The sequence below is a fragment of the Lissotriton vulgaris genome, chromosome 1_1 (assembly GCF_964263255.1).
Source record: "Lissotriton vulgaris chromosome 1_1, aLisVul1.2, whole genome shotgun sequence".
Taxonomy (NCBI): domain Eukaryota; kingdom Metazoa; phylum Chordata; class Amphibia; order Caudata; family Salamandridae; genus Lissotriton; species Lissotriton vulgaris.
The window spans coordinates 1,073,465,131-1,073,487,244 of record NC_141685.1 but is presented as its reverse complement, the minus strand read 5'-3'; the positions used below and the strand labels follow the sequence as shown (position 1 = coordinate 1,073,487,244).

At 31.8% G+C, this 22,114-nt stretch overlaps 1 protein-coding gene across 1 annotated transcript; it reads left to right on the top strand.

Moving 5' to 3' along the window:
- Positions 1–615: 615 nt before the first annotated feature.
- On the top strand, positions 616–21,399 carry LOC147748593 (uncharacterized). Its single transcript, XM_086936463.1, has 6 exons — positions 616–727; positions 7,034–7,096; positions 9,196–9,227; positions 16,596–17,033; positions 18,382–18,597; positions 20,436–21,399. The coding sequence occupies exons 4-6, from the start codon at positions 16,596–16,598 to the stop codon at positions 20,697–20,699; spliced, it is 918 nt and encodes a 305-aa protein (XP_086792589.1). The 5' UTR covers positions 616–727; positions 7,034–7,096; positions 9,196–9,227; the 3' UTR covers positions 20,700–21,399.
- The last annotated feature ends 715 nt before the right edge of the window (positions 21,400–22,114 follow it).

Below are 22,114 nucleotides of genomic sequence, written 5' to 3'. Positions count from 1 at the left end.
AAAATGTTGGAACGAGTTATCGCTGAATACAAAGCTCCATAAAACATAAGCAGCAATATTCTTAGAATAAGGCATACGTTCACTTTACATACAGCGATACAATAACTCAGCGGGATGTTTGTAAAAGGCCTTCATTCAAAAGTTCAAGTGAATGCATGTGCCTCATATTAAAGGCATCACATCAAAAAACTGCCAACAGCATTTTACCAAAATGTTTTACGTCTATACATTTTCAAATCCATTTTGTAATATATTTTAGCATGCATTACTTTAAAAATATATCCATTTACATAAAGCATTCTAAGACTTGTGGTAAACAACTAATATACATTCATTAAGTTATATTTTACAAATACGAAATGAAACTCAAGCATGTATTAAAAGAAACGAAAGTGTTTAAAACTGAAACTCACGGCATGCATTCAAAGAAACGAAACTGTTTAAAAAGAACAGTCCCCTTTGCCCTTTTAATTTACATTGAGAAGTGCCAGACATGTTTTTTCGCACTTAGCCGACTTTCTCACGGCACTGAAGTATTTGTTAGTCCTGTGAGCCTTGCATTTTATTGCTTTTAACGCTTGGTATCTGATCGCAGCCGATACTTATGTTGGGACTTTACTAGTTGTTACACAGACCTTCTGTTGCTGAGAACAACAACCTACGTTCGGATACTTATTTGCTTCGTACTGGACTTCGCTGCTGATCTACCAATTATTTGCATTTAAAGGTAAGCTTTTATTTGCGTATTTTTTAATATTATTTGCTGCTATTAATGTACCAGCATTCAATAATTCATTAAATTCGTTACTTTATTTACTGGCACGCAGTCTAGTCTGACCAAATTGATCACCTGATATTGTGCATGCAGGTCTTTACAGAGAGTTAGTAGAGCACTATATCTTAAACAAATACAAAGACTGTGCTTTGTACTGTTAAATCATGTATGCGCGCTTGCACGACGAAACGCTAGTAATAATTTGTTGATATGTTGGTGAGTGCTTCGAGAAGCTACAGTTCATCGAAAGTCATTTTTTAAGTTACATAATTGTGCGTCAATGTGGCATTATTCAGTTAAATATTTCTGTAATGTTACTTCCATTTGTATAGCTTTGATATAATGAAGACGGAAACGGAGTTTTCTATTGCGCAAAATATACTAGCTTTTAAGCATTTCCGCCATTAAGTCTACCTTCTACCGTACACAAATACTAGATGTTTTGCCTGCAAATATTATATTCGGCAAAACTGTTGTGCTGAATTATAAAATATTACACAGGCAGTGTGCTTTTAATTAAGGCCATGCACACGCAGTTATTTGAAAGCAACAGCAAACGCGTTGAAAAATATAACCGCTCCTTGTTGTATCATTCTGCTTCCTACACTGCGGAAGTCCATGTTAACAGGCGCCAGTATGGCGGCTCTCAACGCAAAATAAAGCTACGCAGCAATTAATAAGCAAGAACGAGCCCATTTTAAAAAATACAGCCGCTGGTTGTCTGTCCTATAGCACCTTTGCTGATACCACTGTATTTAAATAAAGTCATCTGTAGCAATTAAAAAAGCGCGAACCTCACCCAAGTGCGTGTAAGCTGCATACTACGGGTGCAGTCATGTCACCCGTAGTGTCGACTTAGCAATAGACAACAACGAGTCCATTTTAAAAAAAAAGCCGCTCGTTGTTTTTTTTCATAGCGCCTTTAATTAGACAACCGTATTTAGATAAAGTAATCTGTGACACTTGTAGATAGTGCGGACTTTACCTAGCATTTTATAATTTCTTTTTACTCGTTACTCTATTTAGTGCCCCGCAGTTTTGGTCTACCTTAATTGATATTTAGATATTTTCATGCAGGTTTCATTTACGATGAGATGCACAACTCTATATTTAAAACAGATACAAAGAGTGTGCTTTGTACTATTAAATCATGTATGCGCGCCAGCACGAATAAACGCCATGTTCAATAATATATTTATATGTTTGTGAGTGCTTCGAGAAGCTACAGGCCATTGCAAGCCATTTTTCTAGTTATATGATTGTGAGTTAATGTGGCACTATTGAGCAAAGTATTTCCGTAATGTTACTGGCATTTGTATAGCTTTGATATAATGAAAACAAAAGCGTTTTCTATTGCGCAAAATATACTAGCTTTTAAGCATTTCCGCCATTAAGTCTACCTTCTACCGTACACAAATACTAGATGTTTCGCCTGCAAATATCATATTCGGCAAAGCTATTGTGCTGAATTATAAAATATTACACAGGGAGTGTGCTTTAAATTAAGGCCATGCACACGCAGTTATTTGGAAAGCAACAGCAAACGCATTTAAAAATATAACCGCTCTTTGTTTATTATTCTGCTTCCTGCGGAAGCCCATGTTAACAGGCGCCAGTATGGCGGCTCTCAATGCAAAATAAAGCTACGCAGCAATTAATAAGCAAGAACGAGCCCATTTTAAAAAATACAGCCGCTGGTTGTCTGTCGTATAGCACCTTTTCTGATACCACTGTATTTGAATAAAGTGATCTGTAGCAATTCAAAAAGCGCGGACTTCACACAAGTGCGTGTAAGCTGCATGCAACCGTGCAGTCATGTCACCCGTAGTGTCGACTTAGCAATAGACAACAACGAGTCCATTTTAAAAAATAAAGCCGCTCGTTGTTTTTTTTCATAGCGCCTTTAATTAGACAACCGTATTTAGATAAAGTAATCTGTGACACTTGTAGATAGTGCGGACTTCACCTAGCATTTTATAATTTTATTTACTCGTTACTCTATTTAGTGCCCCGCAGTTTTGGTCTACCTTAATTGATATTTAGATATTTTGCATGCAGGTTTCATTTACGATGAGATGCACAACTCTATATTTAAAACAGATACAAAGAGTGTGCTTTGTACTATTAAATCATGTATGCGCGCCAGCACGAATAAACGCCATGTTCAATAATATATTCATATGTTTGTGAGTGCTTCGAGAAGCTACAGGCCATTGCAAGCCATTTTTCCAGTTATATATCATTGTGGGTCAATGTGACACTATTCAGCAAAGTATTGCACACACACACTGCATACACACACTGCATACACACACGCTCCCCCCCTCCCCCTCCCTTCACGGCGCTGTGCCCATCTCCTGCCTCGCAAGCACTCACCGGGTCGGCTCCCATCTCCTGCCTCGCAAGCACTCACCGGGTCGGCTGGTGCTCGGCGGCGGGCCGGTCTCTCCTTCTCCAGCGGGGGCTCCATCTTCTGCACGGCCCCCCCCCCGCCCCGCCATGGCTGGCACGGCATTTCCGGTCACACGGGCTGAGGCAAAGCTTCCGCGAGGCAGTGGGAGTGGACACACCTCTTTCCGGCCCCGCCCACAACCAGGCGGCGGGCCGGACATCTGCTTCCGGTGTTTTCCTCCGGGCTGCGGCGGTGATTGTTCTCTCGTCTCCTCCTGTAATGCACCGTTCGCTCCTCTTGTTAAGCTATAGGCGAAACAGTTGCAAGAAAACGTATGGGAACTAGACTAGTGAATTGAATGTGTGTTGCACGCACTTGAAAACAACCCTCACAAGTGGACGACGTGTTACGTTAAAATTGCATTCTAGAGGCCACTGGGGCAGATAATTGCTCCTGTGTAAATGTGTGTTTATTTATCCCATGCAGCACTGGATTCTGTTTCCGAGCTTGAAACAAGGCGCGTTAACAAGCTCTCTTTTGCATGCTGGTTAGTTACCTTTTTAGAAATTCATTACACTTGCGCCATCTTGTGGCACCTCCTTCACAACATTCATCCTCAGCTGCCTGTCAACCAACCCTCGAAAGAAATTCTTCCTTATTTTTGTTCTTTTTAGCATCACTGTTTTCACCTCCTTAGAATCCAGCCTGCTGTAATAGTCATCAGCACAGTGCATTCAACTTTCTGCTTTATGTTTGCCGGGCTCGATATAAGCATCGCTTCTCTAGTGATGCGCATTTTGCTTAAACTCGTCAGCTTCTCTAGTTTGCATTTATTTCAGAGGAAGGAATAGCGCAAACTCCACCTTCCAATAGTAGTAAGCCTTTTATCGACACACATCGTACTGCCAAATGTGTGACGCTTTGTCATAAGTAAATGCTTTCCGTTACCAGGGTATGTGGAAGGGGTAGTGGTCTTCGGTATTTCTCAAGGCGATCCGTCCTGTTCTCCCCTTTGCACCTCTTACCTCTGCAGTCTCTCCCACTACGGCCCTTTTTCTCCCCATATCTTTTTTGAAATCCTTCATCTACATGTCTTGCATTATGCCCTAGCTGGTAATCACATTAGTTTGACTCTGTACTCTGCACCACACATCCACCCATTCTCTCTTCCCTTATCTGAAGACGCATCATTTTCTTTATATTTAATGCTGTCAGTGTTTTGACATCTGTTTGTGTATACCTCCTTCACACGCTCCTGTAAAATGGCATTTACAATTGCACATGTGTGAACATTGCTCTGTGTGGTAGGCGAAGAGACCAAGTACCAGATAAACTTGTAGCGTGAATAACTGTATCACTCACTAAAAGGCAGGATGAGATCAATTGTGCCCACATTAATATTTGTGATGCAACTTAAAACAGTTATGTGGAATGTCAAGAGGCTTAGAAAACACCATTAAACATCAGCGTGCTTCATCTCTCTCAGCTCGATTGAAATTTCATACAGCTCTGCTACAAGAGACAGATCTTAATGATCCATAGGCTGCTAGGCTTAAACAAGCATTTGCAATGCAATAGGTCTTGCATTTGCCCGAGTTTGAGCTATTGGCATAGTAAATGACAATGCCTTTTATTTATGTTTTTTGTTTTTAAAACATAAATAAAAGGTATTGTCATTTACAATGGCAATGGCTTAAACTTGTGTAAATGCGTACAGCTATCATGCATGCATTCATGCAATTATACATACATCATTAATGCATTCATCTATCAACTGATCCAATTATCATGCACCCATTTATCATACATGCATTCACCTATTTATGCATCTAACAATGCTGTACCATTACATTACTAATCAATTTACCCACACATCTAAATATACAATTATCCATCTATTCACAAGTATTTATCATGCATGCATTTATTTATACATCATTCTTGCATATACTATTACATCCACCCACTTGCATATAACACTTTGGCTGCTAAGGGTTTTGCCACTTGGTGCTGGATCTTTATTTTACCATTGTTCATGACAAGGTCAGCTCGTCATCAGCGCAGTGCAGGTAACACCCATGACGAGGTGACCTTGTCATTAGCATGGAAGGGGTTAAAAATCTCAATGTGATTTCTAAGGTTAAGAAAAACAAGACAGCAACCATTTTCAGTGTCAGTCTCATCACTCCTGAAATCCCTGATCATGTACGTTACCTCTGACGGCAGTAGTGTTCAAGCAGACACTAACAAGCATTGGCTACTGCAAGTGCTTTCATACACATGGCATTAGCAAAGGGACACTTGGATAGTTTAGCTACTTGTAAACTTCCTAGAGAAATAGTACCTGACCACCTACTGCCTGTACAACTTCCTCCTGAAAGGCTGGTACCTTACTGGTACCAATGTCTAACAACACAGTGAACTAAAGCAAGGGTGAAGCCTGCAGAGGCACAGAAATGACCATATTATGTCAAAGGAAATGCCAGATAGTTGGCAAAGTGTTTAACAATCCTGCACGTGTTATTGAGAAAGTAAATTTTTCAATGATTTGGGATTTGCATTTGTTGAAGTACCAACAGACAGGCAGGTTTTGATGCCAAATTTTGCTGTAGTTCTCTAGTTCTTGCATTGACTGCTCTTTTTTGTCCTTCGTCTATTCCCAGGGAGACAAATTATATCTGTAGTAAAAGGGGGGGGGGGGGGAAGGGAGCATAAATTAAATACTCAATTTGGGGGTACTCTGGAGAGTATCAATTTGCTAATGGCCTACCAACCACTAGGGTGACTATACCCCTCTATATAACCTACATGTGGGAAGTAGGAAAAGCCCTAATTCAGAATTCTTTACTTTTACCAAAATAATGATAGTGAAACCCGTTTTTGGTAGTGCACCTTAGGTAGCCCACCTTTATGTGTATGACCAGCCTGTATGTGAAACACGCCTTTTGAATATCAAATTTCTCTTCTAGAATGATGGCAAATAGGCTTCAGGGCATGGATGGCATTCCCAGATCTGAGGGGAAGCCGTAGTATTAATTTCAATGCAGTAGATGCTTTGAAACTTTTGGCCTTGTGATGGTAATCTGCTAGACATCCTTCAGGAGGAGATGTAATCACTTATGTTAAGCAGGCCCTGTTCGTAGCCACTGGGAGGGCGGGCTCTGACCTGTTACAGTCAGAAACTCTCGGTAATGTAATAGCAGGCTGTACAATTTTAGTTAGCCATTACACTAAGTGACTAGAAGGATTAAGAGAGCACCTTTAAAAGCCTTTATTGTGTATGTATTTATAAATACAATACTGTCATCATACTTCATATGCCATGCATTCATCCATTCATCTTTCCATCTATATATATCCATCATGCATATTGTTATAATGCATGTATTGATGCATTTATACAAACATTAATAATTCAAGCATTCATCAATAAATACAATTATCATGCGTTAATCTATCAAGCAAGCATTCACCTATTATATACCCATCCTGCCTCCATACAGCATTTATCAATTCTTAAAACTTAAATTTTCACTGTAACTATTACTACTTGTGTTTGTAACTCGTTAAAATGTATAATATAATGACATCTTCATGTAAAGTACTTCCTAAATAATATGACAATAAATGAATACTTCAGAATATAATGTAGCACTATTATAGTCTACAGGTAATTAAAACAAGCTTTTTATATACTGCGTACTGTATATGAGGCCACTAAATATTTCATACAACTGCTTTCAAAAGTACTAATCAGTTGCATTATAAAGATTGTTACATTTTATTATTGCTTAATAATACAGTATAATTTAATATGAACTTTTGTAAAATACCCACAAATAATGCTTTCTAATATTTCTTTACAGCATTTATTACGCCTACACTAAACACCAAAAGAAAACAAAGAAAAGTTCAACAATAAATACAACGTAAGTGCATTTGAATAGTTTTTTAACTTCTGCTTTACAACTAGTTATTATCCTAATGTAGACATATATATTTTGCATATTACTAGAAATTCTGTTCAAAACTGTTCTCTTACATGTACAAAAGGAGTTTATTGAGCAAATTGTTTACTAATTTCAGAAACAATTAATAATCAACATAATAAAGTGGTTTTGTAAAGGATGGTAAGTTAATGCTATTGTAGGCTAAAAGGTTGACTACTACTGTAGCTATTCAGAAATGAGTACCATTAAAAGCAATGGAAATTAAGTGGTGATATAGACATTAGCCATTAAGTGATGATATGAACAATGCAGATTGAATACTGCTATGTGCAATATGTTTCAATAATACTGTAAACATTGCAAGTTGAGGAATGATATAGTGGCAAATTACTTGTTACTTATGCATTCAATTTTTTAGCAAGCATACTCCTTTAGACATTACTGCATGCTTTCATCATACACACATCCTTATTTGTTAATGCATGCTTCAGCAAACATACATAACCTCAGTTATCACTACATGCTTTACAAGCCACATATACTATCAACAGTTAGTGCCTTCTCTACAAAATACAAACACCACCAGCTGGCAGTATACATTTTCAACAGGAACACACATTATTAGTTATTGGTACACGATTTTACCAAGCAGACATCAACAAATATCAAAGCCCACTTCTAACAAACATACATCCTTCCAGCCTTCACAAAATGCTTTCATTAGCAGCTAGCTGTACACACTTACACTATGCACAAACAGCAGTAGCCATGAGTACATGCTTTCACTAATCAAAAACTACCAGCTGACAATACATACTTCCACCAGACACACACACTATCCATCAATATACAATTTTTACATGCACACACACCACCAACCATAAATGTACACATCTTTTCTGGACACAATTAGAATTAGCTATTATAGCAATGGCACTATTGTGCACCTTACTTTTAAATATATTCATCTGAAATGCAACATGCCACTATTGCAACAAAAATAAAAACATATCTTTTATCGCTTCTATTTATACAGTTTTTGGCATTTGATGTTCAAATATTTAGCAATGCTAATAGCTAACATATTAATAAATATAACACATATTGCATTATAAATGCAAGTATTTTAAGCTGTCAGGTGTTTTTCATGCTGTGAATAATGAACACTGACATGTTTTATTCTGTTACAAGATAACACTGCACTCTTCCACTTAACATACAGCACCATCTGTCATGCATGCTACCACAAAAAAAACATCAACAACATTCAATATATGCTTTCACCAAGCAAACATCAACAACTGAAACGGCATATTTCAAATAAACAGACAAACATCCAGCCATCAATGCATGACTTCCACAGACACACATATCACAAAGCTGTGCATGCATTATGTTAACATATTTATAATTTACTGATATATCAATTGCAATATGTCACACCTAACTTTCACACTAATTCATAGAGCCAGCATGCCACTATAGCTACGAAAACAAAGATACACATTTTTGAGCTTGCTATTTGTATTCTTTTGTTGCAGTAGCTGTTCAAATATTTAGCAAAGCAATTAGGTGAAACTTACTATAAAAATATATCGCATTAGAAATGCTAGTATTTTAAACTGTTATCAGATTTACATTAAAAATTAATAACAAAATATGTATAAATTTTCTTTTATGGAAATACAAGCCTAACATTATAGTAGGATTGAGTAATTAAACATTATAATATTATGGTAAGGACTAATATGTAAGCAGCCTGAAAGCACCAGCGTAGCTAAATAGACAATAAGATGCTACTTATATATACTTTTAAATGATATAGAATGTATTAATAATGCTGTATATAATATATTTGTGCAATATTACAGCAATCATCTCCAAATAAATCTTAAATGTTTGATATATTATTATATTAAATCATCCAAAAGTTTATTATAACATCTTGGTATCATCCGGTTCAACATGTTTCTTAAAATATATGTTCTTTAACATGCATATTGTTTTAATGCTATTATATTACAAATATATCATATGTACATATTATTAATTATATTAAACAAAACTTTGTATTTCAGGCACTTCAAATAAAGAAGAAGAAAACAATAAGGTAAACATCTATTCTTCTATTGTTATTATCATTTAAAAGCTGACCTATAAAACAGAATACTTGTTATTATTTGTACAAAATTGTAGATATACAATATATTTAGTAAATACATACAATTTGTAAAATATTAACATACAAATAACCTTTTCTAAATATAAAATAATGCATAATAGCATACAAGCTCAATACCATCAAGGCCATGAAAAGTTTTCTATACATTCAAGAGGCAAACAATGCCTTCCAAACAGTACTTTTGCTATTATTCACAACCAAAATAAAATAGCTAATATATGGGATGCAGAAGATTTACATAATATAATGGATCTTGGAAATGCATTATATTTAGAGATGCATTCCATCAATAAACAGGATTATATGCATCCTGATGATCTGCCTAAATATATTACACATGGAAATGATATTTATGCAATTAAATTAGGAGAAGCTTACTATGGTAATATATTTACACGTTTTGATTTGATATATCCAGACATACAAGAAGCATTAAATTTAACAATAACAGCTTCTGGAGTATTGCTTTGTATGGATGTCTATGTTATATCTATTTTTAAAAATGAAGATAGCTATTTTGTATTTGATTCACATAGCCGAAATGAGACTGGAATGCCACAACATGATGGCACATGTGTACTACTTAAAAAAAAAACTTTTGAAGAAGTAATTCATTATATTAAAAATTTAGCAAATAGCATCAAAGCATTTAATGCAGGAGATGTCCAGTTTGAATTAACGGCAATAAATATTCAGAAAATACTAAAAACATCATTTGATCGTGCTTTAAAAATAGAAGAAAAAAAATTAAAAAATAAAACAAATTTTTTTGTACATAAAGCAAACATTTATGTACAACAAAATAGCAATAACATTGAGAATGATAAAGCATCAACATCTAGATTGCAAAATACACTTACAGAAAATGCTACAAATATCGAAGTAGGTAAATCAGCCTTAAATACATTATCTGAAACGACTACTTTAATAAAAACAGCAACAAAAAGACCTCCCACTAAAATTAAAAATAGTAAACGTTGTAAAAAACAAAAAATTACTGTTCTTAGCAAAGAAACAGAAGTTACTAAACACTTGCAAAATTTTAAAAAAGATAAAAAGAAAATATCAAAGAATAAAACAAATATAGAAGAGTTAATTTTAAAAGAGCAATTACTATCAAATATAACATTGGATACTAGCCAAAGTAAAGTCAGTAATGTTACTGCAAAAAAATCTAAAAATAGTCATATCAAACAACTCTCAAACAAAGCATTACATTTTAGTAATATAAGCATTGTCAATAATGAGTTTACAGGTAATAGCAAGTTATTGGAAGTAAATACTAGCATTTTAAAAACAAAATTTCAAGATAATGAACTACATAGCTTATATATTTGCTATATTATATTTGCTGTACTTTACAACAAATTAACATTTATGAAAAACTGGTCCATACAAGAGATACATAATATAATGCATCTTGGCGAAAAAATGTATGAAGACATGCTGATATTTTATAAAACACAAAATATAGACATAAATGACATACCTAAATACATTAAATATAATAATACAACATATTCAATTCAGCTTAAAAAAAAACAAATACATATAATATTACAGAATGATACTTTACAAAGAAATATTACATTTGCTTTACAAAATACATTAACTACATATAATTCTGTCATAATGTACTTGAATAAAATTGTATTTGTTATTACAGAACAAGATAACAACTACTTTACTTATTATTTGAATACAACATCACATAGTCAGGAAACACATAATTGCAAAACAATACTTTTACATAGTACAACAATAACACATTTAGTGAAGCATCTAACAATGCTTTCAAATAACATCTTGCCCCTAATTTATGAATCAATCTCACTAACTATTATACCAATTACTATTAATTCGATACTTAAAAGTTCTTTTCAAAAAAGTCAGAGGAGACTTATTACACAAAATAAAAAAGGACTTGCACATATGATAATACATTATAGTGTTAAGTTAGCATCTGAAACTATACCTATTACTCCTATAGATATTAGATTAAATGTTACTACCAAGAAGGATAATATTAGTTTACAACAAACAAATAAAACAGAACATACTATAAGCCCTAATATTTGTAATGACTACTCAGACATACCGGACGCTACTATTAGCCAAACAAAAAATAATGATTCTTTTGTTGAAAATGTAGCATTACATGTAACACAGAATACAAATATTAATCAACCAGCTACAAAATCCTTCATAGATCATTTTATTAATGAAATCTATTATGGGCCTGAATATATATGCACTATTTGTAACCAAATGTGGCATAAAGAATCAGTTAGAAATATCTGCAATATAATGCACAACAAGACTTTTATATTATGTAATATTAGTAACCAGCCAAGTAATTATTCATGTAATACATGCTATAAGTACATTATTCAAAATAAAATACCACCATGTTCAGTTTATAATGGCATGAGTTTCCCTGATATACCACCTGAATTACATTTGTATGACTTAGAAGAAAGATTAATATCTCCAAGAATACCTTTTTTACAAATTAAAACACTGCCACGTGGATTTCAAAAATCCTTAACAGGTGCTGTAGTAAACGTTCCAGCTGATGTTATGACCACCGTTACAATATTACCAAGACAAATAAGTGATACTATGACAATACCAATTAAATTAAAAAGAAAATTACAGTACAAATCATACACACACTATGAAAATGTAAGACCAAATATAGTTAAAAGAGCAGCTTCATGGTTAGCATACAATAGTGATTTGTTTAAAGAATATGGAGTAACTATAAATTCAGATTGGGAATATGTTCCAATTGAAACAAATAGTCTACAAACATCTAATAGTAGTGATGATTCAAGTAGTACAGACAACATGCCTGTAGGCAATTTAGATACATTATTAACTAATGAAACAATAACAGACGATAACAGAATTGTATTGAGTTTGGCACCTGCTGAGCATAATACACCACGTGGATTATTTGAGGATAAAGATTCAGAATATTTAGCATTTCCTACAATATTTTGTGGTAAACGTAGAACAGCTAATGAAGATAGACATGTATCAGTACATTATAGTACAATATGTAAAGTGGAATTAAGAAGTTATGATAAGAGAGTAGCTAATAATATAACTAATCTGTTTTTCAAATTAAAAAAATTGCAAATTAAACAAATACAAGATAAAATATTTATATCACTTAGAAAACATTTTACAGATGGCAAAATAATAACAGTAAAAGACATAAAAGAAAATTTACAAACTATATTGCACTTTAATGAGGGATACAAAATATTGAAAACAATACGCAGTTCTCCTCCTTACTGGGAAAATTGCAAACGTGATTTGTTTGCTATGATAAGACAATTGGGCATTCCAACTTTTTTTTTGACTTTGTCTGCAGCAGAAACAAAATGGTATCACTTAATTAATATACTGTTACGTATAAAGAAACTTAAAGAATGCACCAGAGAAGAGTTCAAAAGTATGTCTTGGGAAAGTAAATGTAGTTTAATACAACAAGATCCTATTACTTGTGCACGACAATTTGATTATCAAGTAAAGAAATTATTTAACTGCATATTATTACACAAGAGTAATCCAATAGGTAAAGTATCAGATTATTTTTACAGAGTTGAATTTCAACAAAGAGGATCACCACATATACATGCTTTACTTTGGGTAAATAATGCACCACAATATAGCATAGACAAAGATGACAAAGTTATATCTTTTATTAACAAACATATAACTTGTCAAAAAACAGAAGAACTGTCCTTTGAATGTTTACTTCCATTGCAGAAACATGGACATACTAAAAATTGTCGTATAAAACATAAAAAGATTTGCAAATATCAATACCCAAAATATCCTATGCCATGTACTAAAATATTAAAGCCATTACAATTAGATAAAAAAGATACAATTGCACAGCAACAAATTGATATTATCTATTCGACTATGTCCTCAGAAAGCTTTCCACATTACACATATGAAGAGTTTCTACACAAAATAGAATTGACAGAAGAGCAATATATAAAATGCATACGCTTACAAATAAACAAAACAACTATATTTTTGCAAAGAACACCAGCTGAATCTTTTATTAATAATTACAACAGAATAATATTACAGGCATGGCAAGCTAACATAGATATACAATATGTCTTAGATGCATATGCTTGTGCAGTATATATTGTATCATATTTGAGTAAATCTCAACGAGGATTAAGCAAAATAATAGCACAAGCCGCGAAAGAAGTCTCTCATAATGTAAACATTAAAGAGCAATTAAAGCATATTGGAAACAAATTTTTGAATTGCACTGAAATTAGTGCACAAGAAGCTGCTTATCTAATTCTACAAATGCCATTAAGGAAAAGCTCTAGATCATTTTTATTTATCAATACAAGTTTACCAGACAAACGGACGTACTTAATGAAAGACATGCATACAATTAACATGATGCCAGAAACATCAACAAAAATACAACTTGATAATATAATTAATAAGTATAGCAAACGACCAATAACATTAGAAACATGTACTTTAGCTGATTATGCATCTAAATATGATATAGTACCAAAGAGTAAAATAAGAAAAGTACAAAACAGTTATGATAATTTACTGTTAGAAACAAACTTTTATAGTTCTGATGATGAAGAACTTGAAATAAATGAATTAATTTCCAATGAAACTACTAAAAAATACACTTGCCGTAAAAAAAATAAAATAATACGATATCGCAAATTTAATAAAATTAATGAACCTGAAGACTATTACAGAGAATTATTAATGCTTTTTTACCCCTGGAGAATAGAAAGTAATATAATTTCAGACAAAGATACATACTACGAAAGATACCTGGAGTTACAAATAGAAATTGATAATAATTTTTCATTATATAACAAGCAAAATATAACACCCTATGATGATGTAGAACATAATAATGACAATACACTAATATCACCAGCATCACCAACAGAACAAATACCAATAGATGACAGTGAAATACCTGCACATAATGATGATAATGTAAACTACGACTTGTCACTAGATTTAGGAGTTAGAAGCACAACAGAAGAAGATTTACTGGTAAATAATTTATTACCTGAAGAAGAATACAATAACATAATGCAAAATTTAACATCCGAGCAACTAAATTTTGTGTATCACCATTTACATTGGCTCAAAACTCAAACAACAAATTTCTTTACTTTTTGTACTGGAGGTGCTGGAGTAGGTAAAAGTTTTCTCATAACTGCACTTTACCAAACATTACTAAGATACTACAATACCAAAGCAGGAGAAAATCCAGACAATATGCATATCTTGCTTACTGCACCAACAGGACAAGCAGCACATAATATTAGTGGACAAACATTACATAGCACATTCAAAATTCCAATCTCACAAACTTTATCATATAAACAATTAACACATGAAAATAGAGCAGCACTACAAAGCAAACTAATGCATTTAAAAGTATTAGTAATAGATGAAATTTCAATGGTAGGAACAAATATGCTCACTTTTATACACAATAGAATGCAAGAAATAAAAGCCTCAAACAATATTTTTGGAGGAATTTCTATAATAGCTATTGGAGACTTTTACCAATTGAAACCTGTTTTTGATTCATATATATTTGAAAATTCAAGACACATGTATGCACCATTAAGTACAAACTTGTGGCAAGCAAATTTCAAATTATATGAACTTACTAAAATAATGCGACAAATAAATGATTTACCATTTGCAGAAATGCTTAATAGACTAAGAATAGGTGAACATACTAATGATGATATACAATCATTAAAGACTCGCGAAATACAACCTGACTTACATACAATGAAATCAATACCATATATCATGGGTACGAATAAAGAAGTAGATGAAATTAATAATAATGTTTTACAAGAACACATGAAACACTATGCTGTGTACACAACAATAGCAATAGATACAGTAGCAGGAGACCTAAGTGCAATGGCAAAAGAAGCAATACTAGAAAGATTACCTACAAATGCAACACAAACAATGAATTTATCAAGGACATTACATATTGCAATAAAATTACGATATGATTTAACTTCAAACATTAATGTTAATGATGGTTTAACTAATGGTGCAACAGGCATAGTTGAGTATGTAGATTGTGTAGATGATATCCCAATTATTATTTGGATATTTTTTGACAATCAGAAAATAGGTACACAAACAAGACAACAAAACAAGCATCTATTTCATACAAGTATTTCTAATGCTTGGACACCAATATTTAAAATTTCTCGTCAATTTCAATACAGCAAAAAATGTATCACTATTATACGAAAACAATTCCCAATACGACAATCATCGGCACGTACTATACATAGAACACAAGGACAGACAATAGAACCATTATATATACATTTTAATAACATCAAAACACATCACTTACATTATGTAGCAATTAGTCGAGCAAAATCATTGAAAAATATATATTTGAAAAATTTCAATGAAAATAAGATAGCAACACATTATAAAGTACATGAAGAAATGCTACGCTTAAAAAAAGACATGATATTAGAAATATCTATAACACAAATAGCACAATATAGCAAATACTTTACAATAATAACACATAACATAAGATCATTACAAAAACATTTCAAATCAATGAACGCTGATAATAACATATTAAGCGCAGACATATTATGCTTAACTGAAATTAATATAACACACAAATCACCTAGCAATGCATATAATATAGATAATTATAATTGTGTAATATTTGACAAATTTTCCAATAAACAAACAAAACATGGAATTGCAATCTATTCCAAAGCACAAATAATTATAAATCCAATATTTACTACAACACAACAAGTTGACATACTGACAATAACACAAACAATAAACAACACAAATTACTTAATAGTATTTGTTTACAAACAACCCAAAGTGCCAACAGAAACATTTTTAGCAATATTGACAACTACGATAAATGCATACCCACTCCATAAATATATAATAATGGGTGACTTCAATATTGATTTGCTACAAACAACACACAATGCTAAATTACTTTTAAGTCACATGTTAACATATTTCAATTGCGAACAAAGAATAACAACAGCTACGACAGACTACAATTCTTTATTAGACCACATTTTTACAAATACATGCTTTATAAATTGTGGCACTTTAGAATCATATTACAGTGATCACAAACCTATATGGATAGCTATCTAAATAAATGCATTACATTACTGTCTGTATATATTTATCTTACAACTAATCTACCATTCTAACTTAATGCATTATATTTTACAGATGATTTCTATTGAAGAACTCAAGAACGACAAACAAGTAGATGCCAAACCATATCAAAAAGGAGTCCGTGTCAACGTTATACAATGTTCATCTAAAACTTACTACAGAAATGCCAAAAATGAGAATAAAGTATTGTACCACATGTCACTTGCAGATGAAACTGGATGTATTAAATCAACTTGTTATAATGAAGAATACTATCAACAAACAAAAGAACAAAATGGACTCATGATTAGAAATTACATTTTGAAAGATGGTGTAATTTTGATAACCAAAAAAACTAAAATTGCAAGAATGCCTGCACTTTCTATTTCCCGATCTCTTATCCAGGAAGCACAGTATATTTTAAATCCAGTGGCACCGCCAGTCTCTCCTATTAAGGCTGTACGCGAAGCTGCCATAAAAACACTACTAAGTGTATCTGGAACAGTAACAGAGGTAAGATGCAGTAAATTATTTGCTATTACTATGATATTTGCAATTCATCTCCTTTGTAATGCCAAAAAAACATTTCCACAAATGCCTATATATAACTGTTTGCTATGCAATTGTACATATAATTTGCATATAATCATATGTATAAATAATTTGCAGTGTACATGCTATACTATATGAACATAATATTATCCAATGTTATTTTCAACTGTTATTACCAAATATCCAAGAAAAATTTATAAATGCAGCCAATCCATAGTAATTACAAGGTAAGTAAAGCGCTTTACATGTGTTTGCATTTCCTAAAAAATTACATTCTACAGAAAAATTGAATTAGTACTCTGCCCCCAGAAATCATTGGAAATACAGCCAATCAGTAGATATTATAAGGTAAGTAAAGCGCTTTACATATGTTTGCATTTCCTAAAAAGTTACATTCTATGAAAAAATTGAATTAGTGCTTTGCCTAAAAAATATTCTTTAATATTAAGTGAGCTATCACATTGCTTACTTGCAAACTATTTTCAAAACAAAATACAAATTTTAAGAATAACAGTTAACTACCAACTATGAGGTAAGTAAAGCCCTTTATATATGCTTGCTTCTTTAATAAATATTCATTCTGAAAACCAAATGGCATTTGCAGTATTCTACACCACAAATTCTTCCAATGCTTTGTAGAGTTTTAACAATGCTAACTAGCAAACAATTATAGACAAATGATACTATTTTAGAGTAACAATTACCTATCAAGTATAAGGTAAGTAAAGCATTTTACATTTGGTAGTATTACTGTTAAGATTAAATACAATAAGAAAAACGATTGTAAAAATACTTTCTGCATACAATTTTATCCAGTACGAAATACATTTTAATACTATTTTGTACTAAAAATTTTAATACAATGTTTACAAATATACAGCAACAATCAATTTAAATTAAGAGGTAAGTAAAGCACTTCAGAAATGAAAATAGCATTTCTTTCAATAGTAAAGTAAGTAAAAAACTCTAATACAATGTTTACAAATATACAGCAACAAACAATTTCAATTATAAGGTAAGTAAAGCGCTTTAAGTATGATAGTAACACATTTATGTAATACTAAGGTAAGTAAAGTACTTTAAACATGATAGTTTCAATACACTTACAATAAGGGCAAAACAACAAATCGCAACTAAATATAAGGTAAGTAAATAATTTACAAATAAATATTGATTGCTTAAAATAAATGCTATTCTTTTACAAAAGTATATAGTCCTAATAAAAATGTGTAAACAGATTTATTAAATTAAAACAATACATAAATGTGACTGCATTAACTCAATACTAAAAACAAAATTTAAATTACAGATTGAAGATACAAGAATCATAATCGTTAAAGGACAAGAAACAAAAATAAGAAGCATCACTATAAAAGATGCTACCGACTCTGTTAAGATAAGTCTGTGGAGAGAAGCAACAGACTTTATTTTTAATCTGGGAACATATGTACAGCTAACTCATATGACTGTACACGAATTTAGCGGAGAAAAAATATTAAATACAACAAGACATACAATCATACAAGTAAGTGAAATTTCTAAACTATACAACACCAATGTTATCCTTTTTAATTATTTTTTCAACACAATAATGTTTTTCAGGCAAAGTAACAATATGTACAAATGTCTTTTTGGGGTAAACGAAATAAGCCCGTGCCCATGCAATTGGATCGAAACAGAATATCTGCCACTTTTTACCACTTTACAACTTTTATACTAGTTTTAGCAAGTTTTATATAAAGCAACTATTTTTAGAACACAATACGTGTGATATAACAGTTGCAATGCAACTCTTATTTGACCTGTCAACCCCTAATATATGTTACCGTCTAGCAACTTATATTCTTAACTATATCGAGCATAGGAAATCAATTATAATATGATCTGCATTAAAACAGACACCTACTTACCCCTGTGAGCTATTGCAAAACGTTTTGCATTTCTCATACACATGAACTTTAGTTATAATTATCTCTTTAGATCTCATTATCTTTGTTCCCTTGGCTTTGTACCCCTCTGGACCTATACCTTTTAAAACTTTCTATATATAATTGTTGCAAAATACATAGGAAACTTTATATTGCACCTTACTTATAATTGCATATTTGTAACATACTTGCATTTTATGCCAGATTTAAGATTTAGGCCATTCTTTTGTTGCTACTAAAATACGTAAGAGACGTTATTAATTGCACTTTAGTTATCGTGGCTTATTTTGCACACACTATTGCACTTTATTCTCAGTTTAGACCTCTCTCCGACTAATACTACCTCACTTGTCAAATTTTGCACTAGATGCTAAAAATTCCTGTTAATATAACATTCAATTTTTGTATATTTTGCACATACTATGGCACTTTAGGCCTAGCATAGGTATCATATTTGTACCATCTATTTGCATGCTATATCAAACGTTTAAAAAGACTGCTATATATAAGTGATTATTTTTAATATGATATGTCTTTGCATTAATTTGCAAAATTGCTGCTAAATGCTATATCAAATCTTGGCTTATTTTGCACATATTACTGTACTTTACATCCTATATAGGCCTCTTCTTTAGTACTATTCAACTTGACATGCCCTGCAGCAATGTTTACATTGATGCTACATTTAGTGCTTACTTTCTTCTTGAGGTTTTTATCTTGATTAGCTATATTAATGTATTAATGTAATTGTTTTAGCATGTTTCATCATGCTGTAATACTTTATAAAAGTGACTTCAATTATACATGAATGTTGCTATATAATTGTAAGTGTACAAAATGAATCAAGCATTTTAAAACTGAGACTGAATTCCAAATAGAAAATTCCAACAAGCAAGCATGTCACTTAAACATCCTGTAGCACCCCCATAATATACTACAATGCAATAGCTTAAACAAAATATGCAATCACAATTTTGCATATCTTACCATAAGTCTACGTACATACATATAATGCATGCAAACTATTTTAGTGTTTTACAATTACAGAAATTTGATTGTAAAATACCAATACAAAAAAAATCTACAAAAAAAGCATATACATCTATATGCCTACACATATAAAAAAAACTTAATTGTTATTTTACTAAATCAATAAAAATGTAAATACATTGATGATTTAGTAAAATAATGCCCGCAACATACCTATTACATGTCTACCAATATATATAGACTACAAGATTGCCACTATCTCGATAAAATAAAAGGCTACTTACAAGTCCCTCTTTTTATGATATTGACTTTTCATTTAATGTATGCTGCCGAAGTATGTAAATATTTTTCTACAACTTGATGTATTGCATTTATAACACTTGCATATATTTTAGAAATAATGCAAATATAACAATAATGGTTTTTTACAACAATTTTTCAATAGGTTGTGCAACCTCCAAAGGAAACAATTTTCATTACCTTATATGGAGTTGAAAAAATATTTCAGGAAAATACTACGATGACAGCTCAAGTGGAAACAAACGAAAATTTACAGTCAATAGACATTGTGAATATTGCTTTAATGGACTTCTTAGGAATAGAACAAGAGACTGACAACTTTGAGGATGCTCTAATGGCATATTTACCCATTAAACTAAAAGTCTTGTTTTGCAATGGATGCATCACAGATGTCCTGGAACAAATATAGAAAAAATAACAACAACAAAATTTCCTTCGACTGCAACAAAATTTTTTTTTTGCCTAGAACACTTATCACATGTGTATTTCCATATCTAAAGTCATTCTTTGAAAGTATACAAATGATACTAATACAAAAAACTATTTTTGTGCAAAACTGTACTTTTATATAGTGCACCTAATTTAGAATGTAAAAGTCGTTTCTTGAAAAACCATGTTCATAAAAAAAAAAAACAGTATGAGTACAACAGCATTGCAATGTTTGCACAATATTTTTATGATGTTTACCATTACACTATACTACTAATGTATGTTTATTATCCAAAACTGTACCATTATATGTTACATTTTATTAGAGTGTTTGCCCTTTACAATCATTTTCTTACAAATTACCTCATAAAACGAAAATATTTATGGTCAAAATATTTTGCCCTGTTTGCACGATTTTGTGGTGTTTACAATTATACTATACTATTAATGTATGTTTAATAGTTATAACTGTACCATTAAGAATTACATTTTAATTAGAGTGTTTGCCTTCTACAATCATTTTCTTACAAACTACCTCATAAAACGAAAATATTTATGGTTAAAATATTTTGCCCTGTTTGCACGATTTTGTGGTGTTTACAATTATACTATACTATTAATGTATGTTTAATAGTTATAACTGTACTTTTATATGTTACATTTGAATTTGAATGTTTGCCTTTTACAACCATTTTCTTACAAACTACCTCAGAAAACGAAAATATTTATAACTAAAATGTTTTGCACTGTTTGCACAATATATTTGTGTTGTTTACACTTACCTATTTGATATTAAAATGTACAAATAAACATTTTATCAAGTGAAACTTTTTTGTTAAGAAATTCTTCTAGTATTTTATGCAAATAAATTAACATACTATATAAATAATATTAACAACAAATACTTATATGTTGCTTTTTATTTACATAAAAAAATATAGCAGAAAGCAAAAAGAATTGCCATTTACAATAATAATAGCTCAAACTTAAATATTGCGAGACCTATTGCATTGCAAATGCTTGTTTCTTCTATTCTCCTTTTCTCTTTGTGATCCTTTGTCCCTTTTTCTTCCTTTATTTTACTTTATTCCGCCTCTTCTGGGCTTTCTTAGTCCTTTTTCCTTATATTCTCCTTTTCTCTTTGTGGTCTTTGTCTCTTTTCCTTCCTTTGTTTTACTTTATTTGGCCTCTTCTGGGCTTTCTTGGTCCTTTTTCCTTTTATTCTCTTCTTTTTCCTGGTATGCACTTGTATTATTTCTTTGTCTCTCTGTTTTTTTTCTTTGTCTTCTCCTTTTCTTTATTTCTCTTTCTTTTCTTGTAATTTCTCCTTTCTCTTCTGTCCTTTCTTTAGCCTTATCTCTGACTTCTTCCACTCTATTTGTTTCTTTCTTATTT